The sequence below is a fragment of the Balaenoptera physalus genome (assembly GCF_965194825.1).
Source record: "Balaenoptera physalus genome assembly, chromosome: 2".
Taxonomy (NCBI): domain Eukaryota; kingdom Metazoa; phylum Chordata; class Mammalia; order Artiodactyla; family Balaenopteridae; genus Balaenoptera; species Balaenoptera physalus.
In genome coordinates this window covers 162,365,663-162,389,806 of record NC_138883.1, presented here as the reverse complement: position 1 = coordinate 162,389,806, position 24,144 = coordinate 162,365,663, and the positions used below count along the sequence as shown (strand labels likewise).

Sequence of the window (24,144 nt, the reverse complement as noted above, 5' to 3'; positions counted from 1 at the left end):
AATTTAACATTTGCAGAACATATAACACCAAAGAGCCACTTAATTCATCCATGTATTAGATGAAGTTGGATTTATACTTTGAGACTGATCCTCTATTTGGAAAGTATGATGTGAGCCAATATGACACAGCCTGACATGATTAGGGATGAGGCTGAAACAGGAGGTCTTAGGGCCCATAAACTTCATGCTGAGGGCTTGGACTGTATCTTGGAGATGATAAACAGCCACAGAATAATTTTAAGCAAGAAAACGAGATATCAGATTTTTATTTGAGATAGAAAACTCCAGGTATGGGGTGAAGTAGGGATTTGAGAATAACAAGACTGGAGGCTGGGGGAAGAGTTACAAGACTACTGCCAGCTTCCATGTGTAGCGGAACAGAAGGAGAGAAAGGGTTTGGAATTATTTGGGATGTAAAATTGGTAGGCCTTTGTCATTGACTGATGTCTGGGGAGGGAGGCTGGCTGCAGAAGAAAGGCTTGGTCAAGAGTAAATATGTGGGTGGTGACAGCATTCACTGAGATGAGGCTGATGATACTAGAGGAGATCTGCACTGAGAAACAATGAATTTCGTTTTGGATGGGTTGGGTTCAGGTGCCTGGGAGGCACAGGAAGCATGTGCTGGTAGCTAGCTCCGAGAACCTGGGGCTTACAGAGAGGGCTGGGCTAGTGCAGACTGTGCATCACCAGTGCCTCACAGCAATTAAAACCAAAAGGAGAGATTAGGAACCAAGATGGCGGAGTAGAAGGACATGCTCTCACTCCCTCTTGCAAGAACACCAGAATCACAACTAGCTGCTGGACAGTCATCGACAGGAAGACACTGGAACTCACCAAAAAAGACACCCCACATCCAAAGACAAAGGAGAAGCCACAATGAGACTGTAGGAGGGGCGCAATCACAGTAAAATCAAATCCCATAACTGCTGGGTGGGTGACTCACAGACTGGAGAACACTTATACCACAGAAGTCCACCCACTGGAGTGAAGGTTCTGAACCGTATGTCAGGTTCCCAACCTGGGGGTCCGGCAACGGGAGGAGGAATTCCTAGAGAATCAGCCTTTGAAGGCTAGCAGGATTTGATTGCAGGACTTCGACAGGACTGAGGGAAACAGAGACTCCACACTTGGAGGGCACACACAAAGTAGTGTGTGCATCAGGATGCAGGGGGAAGGAGCAGTGACCCCAGGGGAGACTGAATCAGACCTACCTGCTAGTGTTGGAGGGTCTCCTGCAGAGGCGGGCGGTGGCTGTGGCTCACCATGGGGACAAGGACACTGGCAGGAGAAGTTCTGGGAAGTACTCCTTGGCGTGAGCCCTCCCAGAGTCCACCATTAGCCCCACCAAAGAGCCCAGGTAGGCTCCAGTGTTGGGTTCCCTCAGGCCAAACAACCAACAGGGAGGGAACCCAGCCCCACCCATCAGCAGTCAAGCGGATTAAAGTTTTACTGAGCTCTGCCCACCAGAGCAACAGTCAGCTCTACCCACCACCAGTCCCTCCCATCAGGAAACTTGCATAAGCCTCTTAGATAGCCTCATCCACCAGAGGGCAGAGAGCAGAAGCAAGAAGAACTACAATCCTGCAGCCTGTGGAACAAAAACCACATTCACAGAAAGATAGACAAGATGAAAAGGCAGAGGGCTATGTACCAGATGAAGGAACAAGATAAAGCCCCAGAAAAACAAGTAAATGAAGTGGAGATAGGCAAACTTCCAGAAAAAGAATTCAGAATAATGATAGTGAAGATGATCCAGGACCTCGGAAAAAGAATGGAGGCAAAGATCGAGAAGATGCAAGAAATGTTCAACAAAGACGTAGAAGAATGAAAGAACAAACAAACAGAGATGAACAATACAATACAATACAATAACTGAAATGTAAAATACACTAGAAGGAATCAATAGCAGAATAACTGAGGCAGAAGAACAGACAAGTGACTTGGAAGACAGAACGGTGGAATTCACTAGTGTGGAACAGAATAAAGAAAAAAGAATGAAAAGAAATGAAGACAGCTTAAGAGACCTCTGGGACAACATTAAACACAACAACACTCGCATTATAGGGGTCCCAGAAGGAGAAGAGAGAGAGAAAGGACCAGAGAAAATATTTGAAGAGATTATAGTCGAAAACTTCCCTAACATGGGAAAGCAAATAGCCACCCAAGTCCAGGAAGCACAGAGAGTCACATACAGGATAAACCCAAGGAGAAACACACAGAGACACATAGTAATCAAACGGGCAAAAATTAAAGACAAAGAAAAATTATTGAAAGCAGCAAGGGAAAAATGACAACATACAAGGGAACTCCCATAAGGTTAACAGCTGATTTCTCAGCAGAAACTCTACAAGCCAGAAGGGAGTGGCATGATATACTTAAAGTGATGAAAGGGAAGAACCTACAACCAAGATTACTCTATCTGGCAAGGATCTCATTCAGATTCGATGGAGAAATCAAAAGTTTTACAGATAAGCAAAAGCTAAGAGAATTCAGCACCACCAAACCAGCTCTACAACAAATGCTAAAGGAACTTCTCTGAGTGGGAAACACAAGAGAAGAAAAGGACCTACAAAAACAAACCTAAAACAATTAAGAAAATGGTCACAGGAACATACATATAGATAATTACCTTAAACGTGAATGGATTAAGTGCTCCAACCAAAAGACACAGGCTTGCTGAATGGATACAAAAACAAGACCCATCTATATGCTGTCTACAAGAGACCCACTTCAGACCTAGGGACACATACAGACTGAAAGTGAGGGGATGGAAAAAGATATTCCATGCAAGTGGAAATCAAAAGAAAGCTGGAGTAGCAATACTCATATCAGATAAAATAGACTTTAAAATGAAGAATGTTACAAGAGACAAGGAAGGACACTACATAATGATCAAGGGATCAATCCAAGAAGTAGCTATAACAATTATAAATCTATATGCACCCAACATAGGCGCACCTCAATACATAAGGCAACTGCTAACAGCTCTAAAAGAGGAAATCGACAGTTACACAATAATACTGGGGGACTTTAACACCTCACTTACACCAATGGACAGATCATCCAAAATGAAAATAAAGAAGGAAACAGAAGCTTTAAATGATACAATAGACCAGACAGATTTAATTGATATTTATAGGACATTCCATCCAAAAACAGCAGATTACACTTTCTTCTCAAGTGCGCATGGAACATTCTCCAGGATAGATCACATCTTGGGTCACAAATCAAGCCACAGTAAATTTAAGAAAACTGAAATCATATCAAGCATCTTTTCTGACCACAACGCTATCAGATTAGAAATGAATTACAAGGAAAAAAACGTAAAAAACACAAACACATGGAGGCTAAACACTACATTACTGAATAACCAAGAGATCACTGAAGAAATCAAAGAGGAAATCAAAAAATATCTAGAGACAAATTACAATGAAAACACAACGATCCGAAACCTATGGGATGCAGCAAAATCAGTTCTAAGAGGGAAGTTTATAGCAATACAATCCTACCTCAAGAAACAAGAAAAATCTCAAAGAAACAATCTAACCTTACACTTAAAGGAACTAGAGAAGAAGAACAAACAAAACCCAAAGTTAGCAGAAGGAAAGAAATCATCAAGATCAGAGCAGAAACAAATTAAATAGAATCAAAGAAAACAACAGCAAAGATCAATAAAACTAAAAGCTGGTTCTTTGAGAAGATAAACTAAATTGATAAACCATTAGCCAGACTCATCAAGAAAAAGAGGGGAAAAAAAAAGAAAAAGAGGGAGAGGATTCAAATCAATAAAATTGGAAATGAAAAAGAAGTTACAACAGACACCGCAGAAATACAAAGCATCCTAAGAGACTACTACAAGCAACTCTATGCCAATAAAATGGACAACCTGAAAGAAATGGACAACTTCTTAGAAAGGTATAACCTTCCAAGACTGAACCAGGAAGAAACAGATAATATGAGCAGACCAATCACAAGTAATGAAATTGAAACTGTGATTAAACATCTTCCAACAAACAAAAGTCCAGGACCAGATGGCTTCACCGGTGAATTCTATCAAACATTTAGAGAAGAGCTAACATCCATCCTTCTCAAACTCTTCCAAAAAATTGCAGAGGAAGGAACACTCCCAAACTCATTCTATGAGGCCACCATCACCCTGACACCAAAACCAGAAAAAGATAGTACAAAAAGAGAAAATTACAGACCAGTATCACTGATGAATATAGATGTAAAAATCGTCAACAAAATACTGGCAAACAGAATCCAACAACACATTAAAAGGATCATACACCATGATCAAGTGGGATTTATCCCAGGGATGCAAGGATTCTTCAGTATATGTAAATCAATCAATGTGATAAACCAGAGTAACAAACTGAAGAATAAAAACCATATGATCATCTCAATAGATACAGAAAAAGCTTTTGACAAAATTCAACACCCATTTATGATAAAAATTCTCCAGAAAGTGGGCATAGAGGGAACCTACCTCAACATAATAAAGGTCATATACGACAAACCCACAGCAAACATCATTCTCAATGGTGAAAAACTGAAAGCATTTCCTCTAAGATCAGGAAAAAGACAAGGATGTCCACTTTCACCACTATTACTCAACATAGTTTTGGAAGTCCTAGCCACGGCAATCAGAGAAGAAAAAGAAATAAAAGGAATACAAATTGGAAAAGAAGAAGTAAAACTGTCACTGTTTGCAGATGACAGGATACTATACATAGAGAATCCTAAAGATGCCACCATAAGACTACTAGAGCTAATCAATGAATTTGGTAAAGTTGCAGGATACAAAATTAATGCACAGAAATCTCGTGCATTCCTATACACTAATGATGAAAAATCTGTAAGCGAAATTAAGGAAACACTCCCATTTACCATTGCAACAAAAAGAATAAAATACCTAGGAATAAACCTTTTGTCTAGGGAGACAAAAGACCTGTATGCAGAAAACTATAAGACACTGATGAAAGAAATTAAAGACGCTAGCAACAGATGGAGAGATATACCATGTTCTTGGATTGGAAGAATCAATATAGTGAAAATGACTATACTACCCAAGGCAATCTACAGATTCAATGCAATCCCTATGAAATTACCAATGGCATTTTTTACGGAACTAGAACAAAAAATCTTAAAATTTGTATGGAGACACAAAAGACCCCGAATAGCCAAAGCGGTCTTGAGGGAAAAAAACGGAGCTGGAGGAAACAGACTCCCTGACTTCAGACTATACTACAAAGCTACAGTAATCAAGACAATATGGTACTGGCACAAAAACAGAAACATAGATCAATGGAACAAGATAGAAAGCCCAGAGGTAAACCCACGCACCTATGGTCAACTAATCTATGACAGTGGAAGCAAGGATATACAATGGAGAAAAGACAGTCTCTTCAACAAGTGGTGCTGGGAAAACTGGACAGCTACATGGAAAAGAATGAAATTAGAACACTCCTTAACACCATACACAAAAATAAACTCAAAATGGATTCGAGACCTAAATGTAAGACCGGACACTATAAGACTCTTAGAGGAAAACATAGGAAGAACACTCTTTGACATAAATCACAGCAAGATCTTTTTTGATCCACCTCCTAGAGTAATGGAAATAAAAACAAAAATAAACAAATGGGACCTAATGAACGTTCAAATCTTTGGCACAACAAAGGAAACCATAAACAAGACGAAAAGACAACCCTCAGAATGGGAGAAAATATTTGCAAACGAATCAACAGACAAAGGATTAATCTCCAAAATATATAAACAGCTCATGCAGCTCAATATTAAAAAAACAAACAACCCAATCCAAAAATGAGCAGAAGACCTAAATAGACATTTCTCCAAAGAAGACATACAGATGGCCAAGAAGCACATGAAAAGCTGCTCAACATCACTAATTATTAGAGAAATGCAAATCAAAACTACAATGAGGTATCACCTCACACCAATTAGAATGGGCATCATCAGAAAATCTACAAACAATAAATGCTGGAGAGGGTGTGGAGAAAAGGGAACCCTCTTGCACTGTTGGTGGGAATGTAAATTGATACAGCCACTATGGAGAACAGTATGGAGGTTCCTTAAAAAACTAAAAATAGAATTACCATATGATCCAGCAATCCCACTACTGGGCATATACCCAGAGAAAACCACAATTCAAAAAGACACATGCACCCCAATATTCATTGCAGCACTATTTACAATAGCCAGGTCATGGAAGCAACGTAAATGCTCATCAACAGCCAAATGGATAAAGAAGATGTGGTACATATATACAATGGAATATTACTCAGCCATAAAAAGGAATGAAATTGGGTCATTTGTAGAGATGTGGCTGGATCTAGAGACTGTCATACAGAGTGAAGTAAGTCAGAAAGAGAAAAACAAATATATTTACGCATATATGTGGAACCTAGAAAAATGGTATAGGGTTTGCAGGGCAGAAATAGAGACACAGATGTAGAGAACAAACGTATGGACACCAAGGGGGGGAAGCGGCAGGGGTTGGGGGTCGTGGTGTGATGAATTGGGCGATTGGAATTTACATGTATACACTGATGTGTATAAAACTGATGACTAATAAGGACCTGCTGTATAAAAAAAAATAAATTAAATAAAATTCAAAAATTAAAAAAAAAAAGAAAATGGCCTTCCACCATTAATTTTATAATTTCTTCTTCTTTCCAAATTTTGGTTAAATTTTTAAAAAAATCAATAATATGGAAATAGGATGAGTTATTCATTACAAGTACTGACATTAATATTGTTTTTCTAAGAGCTGAAATTGTCTTTTATTAAAGGTGTTAATTCAAAAAAAAAGCCCAAAAGGAACGTGTAGAGAATAGCAGTGGTCCATAGCTATTCCCTTAGGGGATCCAAAGTTAGGGGACAAATAGAAGAGACTCTCTAAAGAGACAGTGAAGGAATAGTCAGAAAGGAAGCAGGAAGCAAGACAGAGCAGTATTGTACATAGAAACTAAGAGAACAGAGCTTCACGAAGGCCAGAGTGACCCAGAGGGAAAGAACAGAAGTGTTCACTAAACCAGGAGTCCAGGAGGCCACTGGGAAAGTTTAACACAGCATGGTTGCTGGAACCAATGCCCACAAACCTACTGCCTTAAGATAACTACAGTTTATCATATTTGGGTGCTGGAGGTCAGAAGTCTGAAATTGGTTTCACTGGGCTTAAACCAAGGTGCTAGCAGGGCTGGTTCCCTCTGGAGGCTCTAGAGGAGAATCTGCCTTCTGGCTTTAACCACCTTCTAGAATCCACCGCCCTCCTGGGCTCAAGGCTCCCTCCTGTCTTCACAGCAGCAGCCTGCATCTTTTTTTTTTTTTTTTTTTTTGCACATTTTAAAAATTTATTGTGGTAAGAACACTTAACATGAGATCTTCCTTCTCAACAAGTTTTCAATTTACATTTCAACAAGCATTCAATACAGTGTTTTGATCTATGGGCACAATGTTGTATAGCAGATCTCAGGAAGCTTTTCATCTTGCATAACTGAAATTTCATACCCATATATTAGCAATCCCCCATTTCCCTCTCCCGCAGCCCTGGCAACTATGATTCTATTCTTTGCTTCTTTAAGTTTGACTATTTTAGATACCTCATATAAATTTGAGTTATGCAGTATTTTTTCTTCTGTGATTGACTTATTTCATTTAGCGTAACGTCCTCAAGGCTCATTTTTGTTGTTGCCTATTGCAGGATTTCCTTTTTTAACCTACATCTTCAAGTCTCTCTCCAACCTTGACTCTCCCACCTCCTTCAGTTATGATCCACTGGGCCCATCTAGAGAATCCAGGGAAACGTCCCCATTTTAAGATCTTTAACGTAATCAGATCTGCAGCGTCCTTTTTCCTGCATGAAGTAACATATTTACAGGTTCCAGAGACTAGGGCAGGGGCATCTTTGGGGGACCATTATTATGCCTACCATGTGGAGTGAACAAGATGTAGGAAAGACGAAACAGCAGTCTCTATCAATCCTAGATTAATCTTTCAAGAAGTCTGGATTAGAAGTGAAGAGGAAAAATAGGGCAGAGAATAGCCAGAGGTTAAAAAACAATTTTTTTTGTTTTTTAAACAGCATGATCAGGACATCATGTTCACCAGCTACGCAGAAGTGACAGCAGAGACACACAGGCTAAGAAGGGACCAGGAGGGAAGCCTGAGGAGCAGGGCCCTGGCAGGGGTGGGGCTGGGATCCAGAAGGGTGCGCCCAGGCCCGGCCAAGAGGAAGGAAAACCCATCCTCAGCAAGCAGGGAGACAGAGGTGGTCCAGGCACAGACAGAGGAGGTGGATGGAGCTGGCCAAGGTCAGAGATGGGTAGCGGGGACACTTAGATGGGGCCAGGGTGGAGCTCATTCATCAGCAAAACATGTGCAAAACACATGTTACAATGAGACGGATTCCATTTGAAAATCACTTTCTCACATCTCAAGAAAAGCCGAGATTAAAAAAAAAATAACTAAGTAAATATAAGTAAATAAAATTGTATTTGACTTTTTGACTAGCAAATACAACTTTGTTATATGACCCAACCTTTTAAAAAGAGCACTTGTTTAATAACAGCCTGTAGCTAAGAAAATTAGTTTTGTTCTGTGTTTGCCAGACTTCTTTTGACACAACTGGATTCCGGTTTTTAATGGGGGGAAAAACAAGTTCACAGAGGTCTTTTCTTTTAAAATCGGCATTTTCTCTTTAGTCGTAAAATGCATGCAAAAAGCATATGATTATGGTATTTATGTTTCCATTAAGGTGCCCTCAGCAAGCTGGGGGAGTCTAGCCTACTATTTTCCTGCTATTTAGATTTACAGCAGCGCAGTAACTGTTTTATTTCAATTATGTTTGAGGACAATGCTCTCTTGGTGGCAAATGATTGCATGGTGACAGTCAGCAAATGTCCATTAGAGCTGTCTTTCTGTGGAGTTTTTAACTGCAGATTCTGGGATCTGACTATAAAAATATGAATTGCATAGTGTCCTCAAATAAATAAAAACCATTATTGACCGACATTCCATCAATTCTTTGCTAGAATTCAAAGCACACGAAATTTTGAATTGAAACTGTATAACTTACATGAAAAGAAACTTTTTGGTAAGTGTCAAGAAACACTGAATAAAGTTTATGAATAACACACCTGCAGGCTGACCTTTTGAATAAAATGATGATTCGGTCATAGGTGAAAAATGGGCATTTATGAATGCCCAGTCAAAGCTGTACCCAATATGGAAATTATAAATTATAAATTATTTCACCTCTTCACTGTAAAGAGACCTTACTAAACTAACCGATAATGGAGTTCCAGTTTGTTTTTGATTAGCCCAAGAATAGTACTGTTCAAAGGGTGGATGGACCAACTGCATTAGTCAACTGAGGTGCTTGTTGAAAATGTGAGTTCTTAGTCCCCAGCCAGATCTACTGCATCAGGATACCAATGGGTGGAGGTCAACACTGGCGAGAAGCACTCCACGTTCTTGATATACATGCCAAAATGTGAAAGATCACTGTTCTAGAATGCAGGCTTTCATAATTCTTAAGAGCATGATCCCTACCTGCCTGGCCCACCAGAGGACAATCTGATGTAAAGAGGAATGTCAACATTTTCGCCAAGGTTTGAGAAGTCCAAGCCTCCGTATCTCCATGGAGCACTGAAGCTTGGAATCAGCAAAACTTTCATGAAGGTAAAACAGGAAGAACTTCAAAGACTTCCATGAAAGTACAAAACGAATACCTTCAAATTCGCAAAAAAACAGACTGAAATTGATGATTCATGTCCTGACACCACTATCCCCCTAACTCATTCTCATATAAGCCATTTTTTCAGTACCCACCATCTACTTTTTCTTCCAAGTATTTATACTATAGAAGCAATCTGGTATGCCTCACACTGAACTCAATAAGTCCTAATTTAAAGAGAAATGGTTCATGATATGATGTGATTTATGGAGAATACTTAGTGACCAACCTACTTGATGACTGAACTGTGGGCATCAGAGAACTGCATCCCCACACTTTTATATGTATGTTAAGTATAAGGAATAAAACCATCTTTATTCATTCCATTTTCATTTCTTGCTTGTTTCTGTATCTGCATGGGGACGCTGTGCTTTCCTGAGAGTAAGTGCCCATTGCCCAACTTATAATACCAACAGCAAACACCTAAATAGTGCTTACTGTGGACCAGGCACTGTGCTAAGTGCTTGAAAGATATTAACAAACTTAGTCCACCCCAAGCCTAATGAGGTAAGTACCACTATTATCCCCATTTTACAGATGAGGAAAATGAAGCACAGAGTTCACACTGATGGTGGATGAGCCCAGAACCAAAGTCAGGCAGTGTGTATCTTGGACATCACACTTAGCTGCCTCTGATTTTATAACAGGGGGCTTCCCTGGTAGTGCAGTGGGTAAGACTCTGCACTCCCAATGCAGGGGGTCCAGGTTCGATTCCTGGTCAGGGAACTAGATCCCACATGCATGCCTCAACTAAGAGTTCGCACGCCGCAACAAAGAAGTCCGTGTGCTGCAACTAAGACCCGGCGCAACCAAATAAATAAATAAATGAAATTTTTTAAAAAAGTTTCTGATTTTATAACAGGATTATTGATAGAGGTAAGAGAGAGTGGTATATCAGAGTTAAGAATGATAAATGCTGTCAGTAACACTGCACTGCAAATTTGAAAGCTGCTAAGAGAGCAAATCTTGAAAGTTCTCATCACAAGGGAAACAATTTTTTTTAATTTTTCATGGTGACACGTGGTAACTATATATTGCACTGATCATTTCACAATGTGTACAAATGTTGAATTAGTGTGTCATACACCCAAAACTAATACAATATTGTATGTCAATTATACTTCAAATACATCAATAAAAAAAGAAGGATAAATGCTAGCAGATATTTGATTGATAACATTTCTTTAAGTAGAGGCTAGCAGAACGAAAGGCAGAAGAGATTATTGAATGACACTGAAGAATCTCACAATTCTTACTTAATTTCACAAAATATTGTGGCAATGATTTGACTAGGGGGTAGTTCTCCAGTGTGTAGACAATCTTGATATAAAGAGGATGATTCCCTTGGGCTCTTGTGTGCATGATTCCCTAAACTCAGAATGGTGTTGGGCATGAAACAGAACGCTGACAGAGGGAGACTTAGGCAAGGAAGGGCTCAGTTCCCAGGTAACAGGAGCAGAGTGTGGGCATCCCAGGACTGAAGCTACTGCTCCAGGGCCCAGGCTGCCTCCCTCTTCCTCCATGTGGCCTTCATCCTCAGCCTTATTACATGAGCCCCATCTAAGGGCACCATCCAAATCCAGGCAGGGCGAAGGGAAAATGGCAAAGGGAAAAAGCTGAGTCGGCTCTATTTTCATCAGGAAAAACCTAGCTTGGCAGAAAGTCCCATCCTATGAGACTGTGGATCCTATAAATGAGTCCCACTTAGCTCATTCATCAGAATAATGTCACATGGTCACCTCTTACTGCAAGGGAGCCCGGGAAATTGAAAATTTTAAGCTGGGCACATTGCCAGCCTGAACAAAATGGGGATCCTATTAGGTAAGGAAGAGGGGGAGAAGAGGTGCTGGGTAGGCGACTAGCAGTGTCTCCCACGGTGGGGGAGAAACATGGGAACACAGAGGCGCTGCATCAGAAGACATAGCAATCACATAGGAAATACACTCCGCCAAAGAGATATAGGACTAGGAATCATTTACAATAGCTACATCTTTGAGGTCTCTGGTCATAAGCAGGATAAAAGTAAGTTCACCAACACTTTTGTGAGTTTGAGCTTTGTTATTCATAGAAAACAGAAGGGTAGCGGCGACTTCTCTGGCATCCACCCAATATGAAAACTCAGAATGTTACCAAGGGCATTAATAAATAGTAGTAACAATGGCCAAAGGGTACAGTCAGATATATTTCGTGTGTCAATCCAATTAAACAGGCATGGACAATATTGCCAGACAGAGTATGAAGCTCTCCTAGAAAAAGCATTTTATAAATAATATGTGGAAATTGAGAAAGTGTCCCATTTTGACAACAAATTCACAGCACTTAATAAATTATCCCTGGTTATTTCCACGTGGGACTACCAGATCCACATTTCCATTAGATCAATCAAAATTATAAGCAATGAAATTCAGAATATGGCTTTCTTACTGAACAATAAAAATCCCAAAACAAATTCAGGCTACACTTCAGACTGTCAACGGACTGGCGATGTTCCCATGAAATCCAAAAATTTGAACAGTAAAGTTCATCTGACACCAATGGCAAACTCGGGCAAAATTTAGTTAGTTGATGGGAGTTTCTTTATTGGGTAAAAACTCTCTGAGGAGTTTCAAGTTTTATGTTTCCATCATTTAACTTTTTAGAAAGTTAATAGGAGCATATTCTAGATCATCTTGTGTGTTATTTCACTGTCTGAATTTAAGTTTACAGACACAGAGGCACCAAGAAATGCTACTTTTACTGTCTCGAGTTAATGGTAAGAGAAGCAGGTCGGACTTCATGCATTAGGATGCGTGGATGCAGCACACGGGTCAAAGGTCACAGGATACAGACACGCAAAAGAACTGCAGAATCTAACTGAGAAGAGTGATGGCTGAACTGAGTCAGCCTTTGGCTTGTGGAGCGAACAAACTCCACAAATGAACCAGGCATGAAGCATCCACCACCATATTCATGATTTGTGTGAGACTTTAGATTTTAAAAAAACATTATTGGCCACATTAAATTAATGTTGTTCATTTGAATGTAATGGTTTTGCTGTTTTGTTTGTATTTAATTTGTAAAGATGTTTGGTTTTATAGTTACATAATGGCCATAAACAGAAGGAGTTTGGCCCTATTTTATTTTTATACATATTTAAGTAACATTATAATCAAAACAATTTAACTCTATGTGGCAGTATCAAGAGATCATCTTTTAAAGGGTCTCTAGGCTACTCAAGTCTGAGAAACACTTTTTTACAGCTTCTACTCTGACAGAAAAAGGAATGGAGGTGATGCCATTATTTCCAAACCAAATGCAAATTCAATTATAGGTTGATGAAGAAATACTTTACAGGTGCCATAATTCCCAACTTTTTGGATTATTGAAATCATTGTTCAATGGACAGCTTATTCTCTGAAAAAATAATAATTACAAAAACACAAAACATAAATTTCTGTGATCCATTTTTAAAAAAATAAATTATATCTCTCTTGAGTTGGGCACATCTTAGAAAGTCTGTAGTCCAATCACCCTTCTGGGACACTAATACATGGAACTGTAAAATCCCTGACACACAGTCGTCTGGGACGTGCCTGAGTGAGGCTGAGAGGGGCTTTGAACATACCGAAGTGTATGACGTGATTCTGAGCTCTTCTCCCCAAGACCAACGCCTCCTCTGGAACGTGTTGCTGAGTGGGATTTTGATGGAAATGAATTAGGAGGCTGAGTTTCGGTCTGAGGTCAGCCTGGGGCAGAACCGAGCCTGCAGGCTGGGATGCTGGGGACCCTAGTAGTCAGGACCCTGGACACAGAGGCCTTTGGAAAATCTGCAGAGATCTTCAGGAGGCTTAGACTCTCGTAGGGCACTGGGGTTTAAACGGGCGTTTAAAGCAACCATTTCTGGACCCCAGGAGCTGGAGAGACCCCTTCTGACTCCCAGCTCTGTCAGGGGGGATTTCTGAGCCATGTGAATAATCACTATAAGTCACTATCTTTTAGATTTTCAAACTAGATGTGGAAGGTGCTGAAAATGATCAATGTTTTTATCAATGATCAATAACACGTTAACGAATTTTCTTTTAGTTCCTCCAGGAGGTACTAACTGGCAGTGCCAGTGTTGCTGCCGTGCCTTCTCCCAGGAAAACACTTGCCACGGGGCATCCATGGCCTTCAAGTGCGATTTGACCTTTGACCAACAGCTTTCACAAGTACAGCAAAAACCTAGTAAAAGTTTCTTAAGAAAATGTCACTCTCTGATAATAACCTTATTCTTTGAATCCTGATACATCCGTATAAGACAATAAGCACAGTGAACACCAAAGGGGTTTAAATAAACCATAAGCCTCCTATGTTAACTTACAAGGCTCACTCATTACAATCAACACCAAATAGATCTTCATAAAACAACTTTTAAAAACGCTAAAACCACACAAAACCAAACAAAAAAGAAAGAACAGAACAACAATCCGACTAGCTTTCCCTAAGATCTGCTTCTCCTTTTGCTACTCTTTAAAACGTTTCTATCTGGGTTTGCCTGAGGGTTACCTGTTGCCTTTGCAAACCTTTATTAAAAATAGCTGCAAGTAAATAGCTAAAACATAGACAGCTTGCAAAATAAAGCAGCCAAATAACACATGGGTGCTAGAGACAAAGGAATTCCAACGCATCTCTAGTCTTGTAGGGGTTCATAAAGTACAGCACCAGCATCAGACCCGGGAACTTGTTAGAAATGCAAATTCTCAGGCTTCACTCCAGTCCTACGGAATCAAAATTCTGGTGAAGGGTTAATCCAGCTGTGTTTTAAGAAGCCCTCCAAGTATCTCATGTGTGCTAAAGAACCACTAGTTTGAAGTGAGACAATATTTTTAAAGCCTAGCTTCACTATACAGCAATAATTATAAGACGCCACTACAAGATGGGATGGAATAAGTGTATTCTTTATGATGATAGTATGCATGTGTTTCAAATAAAAAGAAATGAATATTATTTTCTTCATGAACTAAAATTTATATGGTGCTTGAATACATAAATGAAGGAGCTGAAGATCTGCTTCTAAATTGTTTCAGATAAAATTTGAAATAAATATATAACCATTAACATAGGGTCAGCATTGCACTCCTCTGTGTTACACTAATATACACAGTGAGACCTGTGGTCTGTGGCTATTAACAAGCAATTTGAAGACTGGCTATACTATACATCTCATTCACTAATTCTTTCATGATATGAAATCATGTCACCAAAAAAAAAAAAAGTGGCCCAGATCAATCATAATTGGAACAAATCATGTCACTGCCCATCTATTTAACTACCACAACTAGAGGCTCTCCCAGCAATAAAAGGAAATATGCCTTAAATAGAAGAACCATAGTTTCAAGTTTGCTTCTTATTTGAGTTATAAACTACAGGTAGTTCTCCCATCTGAAACCATTTTGGGGATCATGAGACAAGCTATCAAAATCTCTACTGTTCCTTCCATTAGGCTTCAATTTGTGTAAACTCAATACTCTTAGACACAAGGGGTTTTTAAAGGCCATTAATAAAAGGTAGTTCTAGTTTGAGAATTGATGAACAATCTACTCCCTTGTCACAAACTATATAAAAGTTGATTTGGAAGCAATACCTTGACTGCTCCAGGAGCCTACCTGTCTGCAGGTAAAGGTTTGGAATTCCGCGGCTTCTTCACTTGGGCATACAAAGCATCCATCATATGCCCTTCTCTCGGGCTCTGGGGTCTGGTGCTGAGAGCCATGGAACCTTCATAGGAAGAAATTCCCCCATACATCAACTCATCTTCACAGCCAAATGTCCGATGAAATTCTTGGATTTCAGCATAATCACGCTCCCGAGCCTGTCGCTCCCTAAATTCTCGAGTTTTGGCTTGAATCCTGTAAAATTAGAACAAGTTGGAACAAGAGAAACTATGCCTTTCCTAAGAACTGCATATAGAAACATTCATCAAAATACGTTGTAAAATACCTATTATTTCATGTAGTTCTAAGAAGATAGATAGGATAAACAATGTTATATTCATTCTAAATTGTCAAGGTAATGTCATGGATGCTCAAAAATTATCATTTCAGATAGCTTTGTTCATGTCAGTAAGACATAGTCATGATTTACATCTTCATTTAAATTATCACTTATTAACTAGCTTTCAAAATTCACTAGGAATAGTTTTAGGCATCCACTTGGGTTTTACTCATGAAATTTTTTGAGGCAAAAAGTTACTTTTTGAAAAGTTACACACACATATACTATATATGTATACATTTATGTGTGGGTGCACCATATACAATCTTACTCATTACAAATATACCATACACATTCAACATATTATGAAGCTTAACCATGAATCCACACCACAATTCTTTATTAACGGCAAAAGAAGATCTCAGTTTAATGATACTGACTTTGATTTTATGTGATGTCTACAGAACTGGCAAATCCTGAGATAAAGGACAAGAAGGCATGTATCTAATCAAATTTTGAAATAAAACTTGCCTGTGTTATAACTAAGAAACAGACCTTAAATAACCCCTTTTACTGAAGATATGTTTAAATATTTCCTAAGATTTTATTAAGCTACTTGGTACAAAGTCCTCTTCAACCTACTGAAATAATATATGTCCTAAGATGGTCTTAGTTAGCTGAAGATAATTCAACTACCCTTGATAGAATTTTGATAACTTTTGATGGGAAAAAAATATTTCTATTACATACTTACAAATTTAAATGTTAACTTAAAAGTGAAGTCTTATCTATAAAAAGCAATACTTTCAGCTGTGTTTAATATCTTATTGCAAAGTTATTTACCTTTTTCATACTTGAAGTAGACCACTGCTAGCATAAATGATACATAAATGTATTCAAAAGAATACAGAAAAGATACAAAATCGATGAAAAATCAGTCCAATAATAAAAAAGAAAACTACAGGCCAACGTTCCTCATGAATATAGAAACAAAATTCCTTAACAGAATATTAGCAAATAGAATTTGGAAATATATAAAAAGAATTACACACCATGACCAAGTGATGTCTACTGCAGGAATGCAAGGCTGGTTCAATATTGAAAAATCAATCAATGTAATACATCATATTAATAGGCTAAAGAAGAAAAATCACATGATTATATCAACTGATGCAGAAAATGCATCTGACAAAATTCAACACCCTCATGACAGAAATCCTCAAAAAACTAGTAATAGAGCAGAACTAACTTCCTAACCTTGATAAAAAGCATCTATAAAAAACCTACTGGTAACATAATGGAGAAAGACTGAATGCTTTCCCTTAAGATTAGGGAAAAGGTAAGGATGCCTGCTCCCACTATGGTAATTCAACAGGGTGCTGGGAATTCTAGACAATGAAACAAGCCTAGAAAAGGAAATAAATGGCATACAGATTGGAAAGGAAGAAATAAAACTGTTCTTATTTGTAGATAATATGATGGTCTTTGTAGAAAATCCCAAGGAATCTACAAAAATCTCCTAGAACTAAAAAGAAAGTTCAGTAAGGTCACAGGATACAACATTAGTATACAAAAATCCATTGTATTTCTATATGCTGGCAATGAACACAGATGCCAAAATTAAAAATACAATCAATAAAAAATGAAATACTTAGATTATAATGGTTGGTTTATAGATATACATAAAATACATAGATGTAAACCTAACATAACATGTACAGGACTTATATGCTGAAAACTATACAATGATGATGAAAGAATTCAAGGAAGATCTAAAACCTGGAGAAACAAATGGTATTCACGGATGAAAGACTCGACATAGTAAAGTCAGTTCTCCCCAAGCTGATATGTAGTTTTAATGTAATTCCTATAAAAAACCCAACAAGATTCTAGTAAATATAGACAAGATTATTTTTAAATTTATATGAAAAGGCAAAGGATAGAACAGCTAAACAATTGTGAAGAGAACAATAATGTCGGAGGAATCACACTTCCTGATTGCAAGGCTGGTAATACACCTGTAATAATCAAGATGGTGTGGTTTCTGTGGAGTGATAGACACTTAGATCAATAGAACAGAATAAAGAATCCAGAAATATCCAACAAGTATGGCCAACTGATTTCTCGTAATTGTACAAAAGCAATTCAATGAAATGAAACAGTCTTTTCAACAAATAGTGCTGAAGCAATTAGACATCCATAGGCAAAAATGAAAACAAAACAGAACAAAACCCACATTGAATTTACACTTCATGCCTTATATAAAAATTAACTCAAAATGGATCACAAATTTAAATGTGGGCTTCCCTGGTGGTGCAGCGGTTGAGAATCTGCCTGCCAATGCAGGGGACACGGGTTTGAGCCCTGGTCTGGGAAGATCCCACATGCCACGGAGCAACTAGGCCCGTGAGCCACAACTACTGAGCCTGCACGTCTGGAGCTTGTGCTCCGCAACAAGAGAGGCCCCGACAGTGAGAGGCCCGCGCACCGCGATGAAGAGTGGCCCCCGCTTGCCACAACTAGAGAAAGCCCTTGCACAGAAACGAAGACCCAACACTGCCAAAAATAAATATAAATAAATAAAAATAAAAAAAAAAAATAAGTAGCTAAAAAAAAAAAAAATTTAAATGTAAAATGTAAAACTATAATACTTTAGAAGAAAACATAGAAGAAAATTTTTAGGGCCTAGCAATGGTGAAGAATTCTTAGAAATAATACCAAAAGCATGATCCATAAAAGAAAAACCAGATAAACTGGACATCATCAAAATTAAAGCATTTCCTCTGCAAAAATATTAAGAGAATGAAAAGACAAGTACAGACTGGGAGAAAATATTTGCAAACCACATATTTGACAAAGGACTCATGTCCAGAATATATAAAGAACACTCAAAACTCAACAATGAGAAAACAATGCAATTAGAAGGGCAAAAGACATGATGCAATATTTCTCTGAAAAGAATATACAGATGACAAATAGGTACATGAAAAGATGTTCAACATCAGCAGCCATTAGGGAAATGCAAATTAAGATCACAAAGAGCTATCACTACACACCTATTAGATCAGCTAAAATAAAAACAGTGATGCTAACAAATGCTGGCAAGAATGCAGGGAAACTGGATCTCTCACACCCTGCTGTTGAAAAGGTAAAATCATACAGCCATCATGGAAACCAGTCTGGCAGTTTCTTACAAAACTAGACATGTACTTATCATACAACTCAGCAATTGCATTCCTGAGCATTTATCCCAAAGAAATGAAAACTCAAGTCCATGCAAAAACCTGTACACAATTGTTCCTAAACACTTTATTTCTAATGTTCAAAAACTGGAAATAACCAAAATATCTTACGATAGGTGAATGGCTGAAGAAACATCCATAGCATAGAATACTACTCAGCAATAGAAATGAACAGACTACCATTACACACGGCAACTTGAATCGATCTCAGGGGTATTGCGCTATGTGAAAAAAAAGAGTCAACCTCAAAAGGTCACAGACTATAAGATTTCATTTATGTAACACTACTGAGATGACAAAATTATAGACATGGTGAACAGATTAATGGTGCTGATCTGTAAGCAAGGGGTGAGTGGGACTATAAAAGGAGATATTTGTGATGAAATAATTCTGTTTCTTGATTGCAGTGGTGGTTACATGAATCTACACATGTGATAAGATGACACAGAGCTATACACACAGGTGGTATCAATGTCAACTTCCTGGTTTCGATATTGTATTATACTTATGTAAGTTGTAACACCCATAAGAGAAGTAGGAACTCAAATTCTAATGTCAAATTTATCTAAATTTATAGTAGATTTTTTATTACAGTCTACTTATTCATTTAGGAGCAAATATGACAGTCGAGGATGGCATTATAGAAGCTGATTACCATGAAATACTAGATATCCACAATGAAAAAGTTTATAAGTTCAGAGATAATTTTATGCTTTGCACCATACTGTCTTTTTGACTCTGTATTCAGCCAGAAAAACTTTCAAGAGAGGGAAATGACTTCTTTCTTCAACTCAGTGGGGTATTATTTTGAAGCTCAATTAGGATCACTTATTTCACAACCCACTTTACTACTATATTTGGTCACCATCGGACAATCACCTAATCATAGGTAATATTCAGGGTGAGTGGGCATTCACACAAGTCTTGAAGCTTGGGAACCCAAAGAAATTTGAGGGGATATATTAGAAATAAAGCCAAAACTTCTGAATTTGGAGAACCTCTTGAAACCAAAGGCAGTGATTTGGATTGGTTTAAAAATGATTGAACCCTGTGGTTGGTTAAAAGTGAAACTGCTCTTGCTTACTGAGGTTGGAAAGTGTGGCACTGTTAAGCCATCAGAAAAAGAGAACAGGGCAGTCACTTCTTAAGGGAAGCACGAAACCTAGATAATCTCCCCAAACTACTTACACATCAGTTTCAACGTATTATTGATGGGTCCTGGATTTGAATGTTCTTTTGTTCCAAATTACACAGAAACTCATGTTGACTGGAGGTCAATTTCTGACAAGTCAATGGCTCAGAAGAAATGCTTAGTGGCATGAGGAACAAATCATAAATGCCAGTTCTCAATTGCTTTCTTTTACCCAAAGTTGCACATTATGACTAATTGTCACTCATCACTACATCCAATAAACATTACAGTCACATCTATAGTACCGTCTAAAAACACTGATTTTTTTCCCCTAAGCTCCAATAACATAAAAAATTATATTTTTATTGTTTACCTTGTCATTACCAATAAATTTATCCCCAAAGTTATAAAAGCTGTTTGTATCCCTCCTTTCCATGCTAGTGGTTCCTACTTTTGACGGAAACCTTAGAATAAAACTACAGTATTCCTGCGGCCACCAACGGTGGGACTGGCCACAAAGGACTGACAAATCTGGTTATTAGCCTGAACCAATGTATATTTTAAAGTTCATCCTAGAAATCAATGCTAATGAAGCTTGCTGTGCAAATGGCCCTAAAAAGTAGAGTTTTAAAAGGAGGAATGCACTGTGGTTTTGGTGCATTTTAGACAATTCAGTCAACAAAAGACACACAATGATTTTATTATATACTTTTACATTTGAATGTCTTGTTTATTATAAAGTGAGAAAAGGGACTTTGCAACTCAACCAAAAGTTATATATACATGTTGTATATTTTCATGTTCACATTTACATTTCATATTTTCATTTTCATATTTTTCTTATTTCAGAAAAAAACATTTGGCTCAGGGGAGAAAATAGTTTTGTTTAAGGAAAATAGCAAAGTTTAAGGAAACTTTTCAAAAAGAGGGTATCTTGCAGTGTAGCCCTTAACCGTTCCAGATGGTCAATGCTATAAAAGGACACCCCCTCCGCTCTTCTACAGTGACCCTGGGGTCACAAATTATCTCTAAGATGTAAGAGTCATCCATTTTTCTGAACAGTCAGGTTGTTGTTTAGCATTATCCATCTAATTTATCTCGGGCCAAACCTCACCAATGACAAAAGTAACTGATTAGCCCAAAACTTAGCCAAAGAAATAAATGTCTATTGCTTTAAGCAGTCCAGAAAGTCGTTCTGAGCCATAAACAAGAGAACCATTCTGAGGTTTAAATGATGGCAGACAGCTGTTCTGACATTGATGGGCAACATCTTCACGCACTATTTTCCTGTTCTTGGAATGTTAACAAAAATATTAAAACAACCATTAAAACTTTTTAAACTTTTTACTAAGACTTTTTAAAATGTTAGTAAAGAATTCATCATTTCAATTTGGTTATGTTCAAACATAACTATTCACACCTTTCTTTTTTGTTAGGAAAAAAACAGTCTTTTCCATTATGATAATGAAATTGCCTTGAACCTGCATAGAAAAGAATACACAAATAATGTAATATACTAAATAAAGTAATAAGGTTAATTTCTTTCCTGCTGTCACTAAATTCATGCTAACGGTCTCTCTTCAGCTTGACATCAATTAATGATTTTCATTCCAGACTGGTTGCAGTGTTCACTACTCTTTTCTCTAATTAAAATGGATGATGCATGAGGAAGATAAAACACACAAGACTTCTGTTCTTGTAACATTTCTATTCATTAGAATTTTTGTTTTTTACAATAAATGGCTTTTAGCACTAATTGCAGTAGAGTAAAATGAAAATAACTTTTTTATGACTATGAAGTATAGCTTTTCTATAGCCAGAAAAGATATAAGGCTTGAGAAGCACAACTGAAGAACAACTTCTCAGGATGGAAAAATCAATGGTTACTTAAATTACTCTGCTGTATCCAAAATACTTCCATTTCCAAAGCTATGAAGCCTCAATACATGGAATGTATTGAATCATGCATTTTTTAAAAAGACTCCAAGAAGCAGAAAGTAACCTTTAATGATTTTAATTTAAAAAAACAAAACACTTAACATCTATAGAAGATAGAATATACTAATATTAGTTTAACATAAAAATTAAAATAAACTTCAGATTGCTACATACTAGATAAGGGTTAACTATCTTCAAAAGAATATTTAAGAGCTTGAAATCAACTCTTTTGGGAAACATTTTACCCCCAACTTATTGCACTACCATCCAGAAGCCTCAGTCTGGGAATAAATTTCCTGGATCTTTTCCCAACAATATTTCCTCTCTAAAAATCAGTATTACAGAAATTCATCAAATAAAACCCAATTTCATGGCAGAATGAAATTTAAGCTACAAGGCAACTGGAAAAAGCAGTTCGATTTAACAGCAGTTTGTGTTCAACTGAATGTTTTATTTGCCCCTCAAAACACTTCAGCAAATGGCAGATGTCAGAAATCTTCAATTTTCAGCTTACCTTGCTGGGCATATCTAACAACTGCCACCTACCAAGATGTAAGCTGCCAATGAGGTGTCTATGCTGAATTCCCAAATGAAGGCCAATATCCCACTAAATTTGAAAACACAGTTATACTTTTAAGTAGGATTTTAATGCTTGTGTAATATTGGGGCAAAAGTTGATTTGAAAAGAAAAGCCTTCCACATTCTGAATGGGGCCTTTAAAAAAATTATTGAGCAGGAACAACTGTTTTAAAGATACATTTCCATTCAAGGGAAGAAGGTAAGTTGTTGAAATCCACAGTGGTACCTTATAATAGGTGGGGGGCGGCGGGGGGGAGTTAAATTTCATCCCTCAAAGCTAAAATGAGATAATAGCATTTTTATAATATAAAATGGTTAAAAGTTGAAAAAGAGATAAAAGAACAGCATTCATAGAGACAATACTAATCACTAATGCAACCACAACTTTTCCAGAATCTAAGCAGTTACAAGAATGCGCACCTACCATGAGCCCTGTACCTGAGCGTGGATGTAGAATTTTTCCATTTTGCTAAATTCATAAGTTCTTGGGAACTAGATCTAGACCCCAAATTACCATCTCTATGAAGTGTTCGTTATTAACTCTAGCCCCCCAATCTCTTCCCTTCTCAAAGCTCTGTGGCCATCAACTTTCACAATTGATTATAATGTCTTACGTTGATTTTTTAATATTATGAGGTTTTAATCTTTTCTCCCTCTTAACAAAGGCAAGGAATCCCTGAGAGAGGAACAATATAATAATAATAAAAAATTTATACCATTCTTTTATGTACTTAATATATTGTGAACAACAAAAATTTCTCTTTTACACTAATAAAACACTAGAATGATATTTCACTAACCAAAACACACACACATACACTCTCTCTCTCTCATAGATACTTGCTCATTCACTCACATCATGTTCGAGCTTTCACAAGTGTCAAAGCACCTACAATTATTTCCAACTCAAAGAGAAGCTACAATGCCAAATACATCTAAGACAGCTCTCATCAAAAATAAAACTGCCTTTCCTACTCCAGTTACAGACTGTCAATAAAATCTGTTCCAATTTGCCCAAGTATTGGTCTACTTTAGACTTCCACATAGTTAATAGATTCTTTAAAAATTTGTTCACTTGCACAATAAATTCTTAAAATATGTCTGATGAACTAATCTCATTGATTAGAACGGACTTCTCTGAAGGATTTAAGAGGTCAGAGAAAATATGAAGAACTCTGCTAGATGATAGAAAAATATATTTTTTCTATTAAAAGGTTAAGTTTTAAAAGTCAAGCTGTGTTTGAATGACAACATGTGACCTGTATGCAAAAATTATCCAGGATATCTGGGTTCTGATGCCAGAATTCGGGGAATCTGAACACTAAGTTTCAAGCCAAAAGGAGTGAAAATTGCTTATTCAGATGCACAGGGAATGCAACTATTATTGCTATATAGTTTATTCCTTCTGTAATTTCACTAATTTTTTATTCATGCACTTTAAAGAAACTTTACTACTACATTATGATACATATTGCTTAAATGTTAATTTCTGCAAAAACTAATAAACATATATCATCTTTGAAAAGGATCTTATCAACTAA

General features: G+C 37.5%; 1 protein-coding gene across 22 annotated transcripts in view; it reads right to left on the bottom strand.

The window, feature by feature from the left end:
• Positions 1-24,144, bottom strand: part of PARD3 (par-3 family cell polarity regulator) — a 627,365-nt gene that overhangs the window by 141,886 nt on the left and 461,335 nt on the right. For all 22 annotated transcript variants that reach the window (XM_082449617.1, XM_082449635.1, XM_082449621.1 and 19 more), the window contains one exon: positions 15,385-15,627. In XM_082449617.1, coding sequence (XP_082305743.1) covers positions 15,385-15,627 — 243 coding nt within the window. The remainder of the gene's footprint in view (positions 1-15,384; positions 15,628-24,144) is intronic.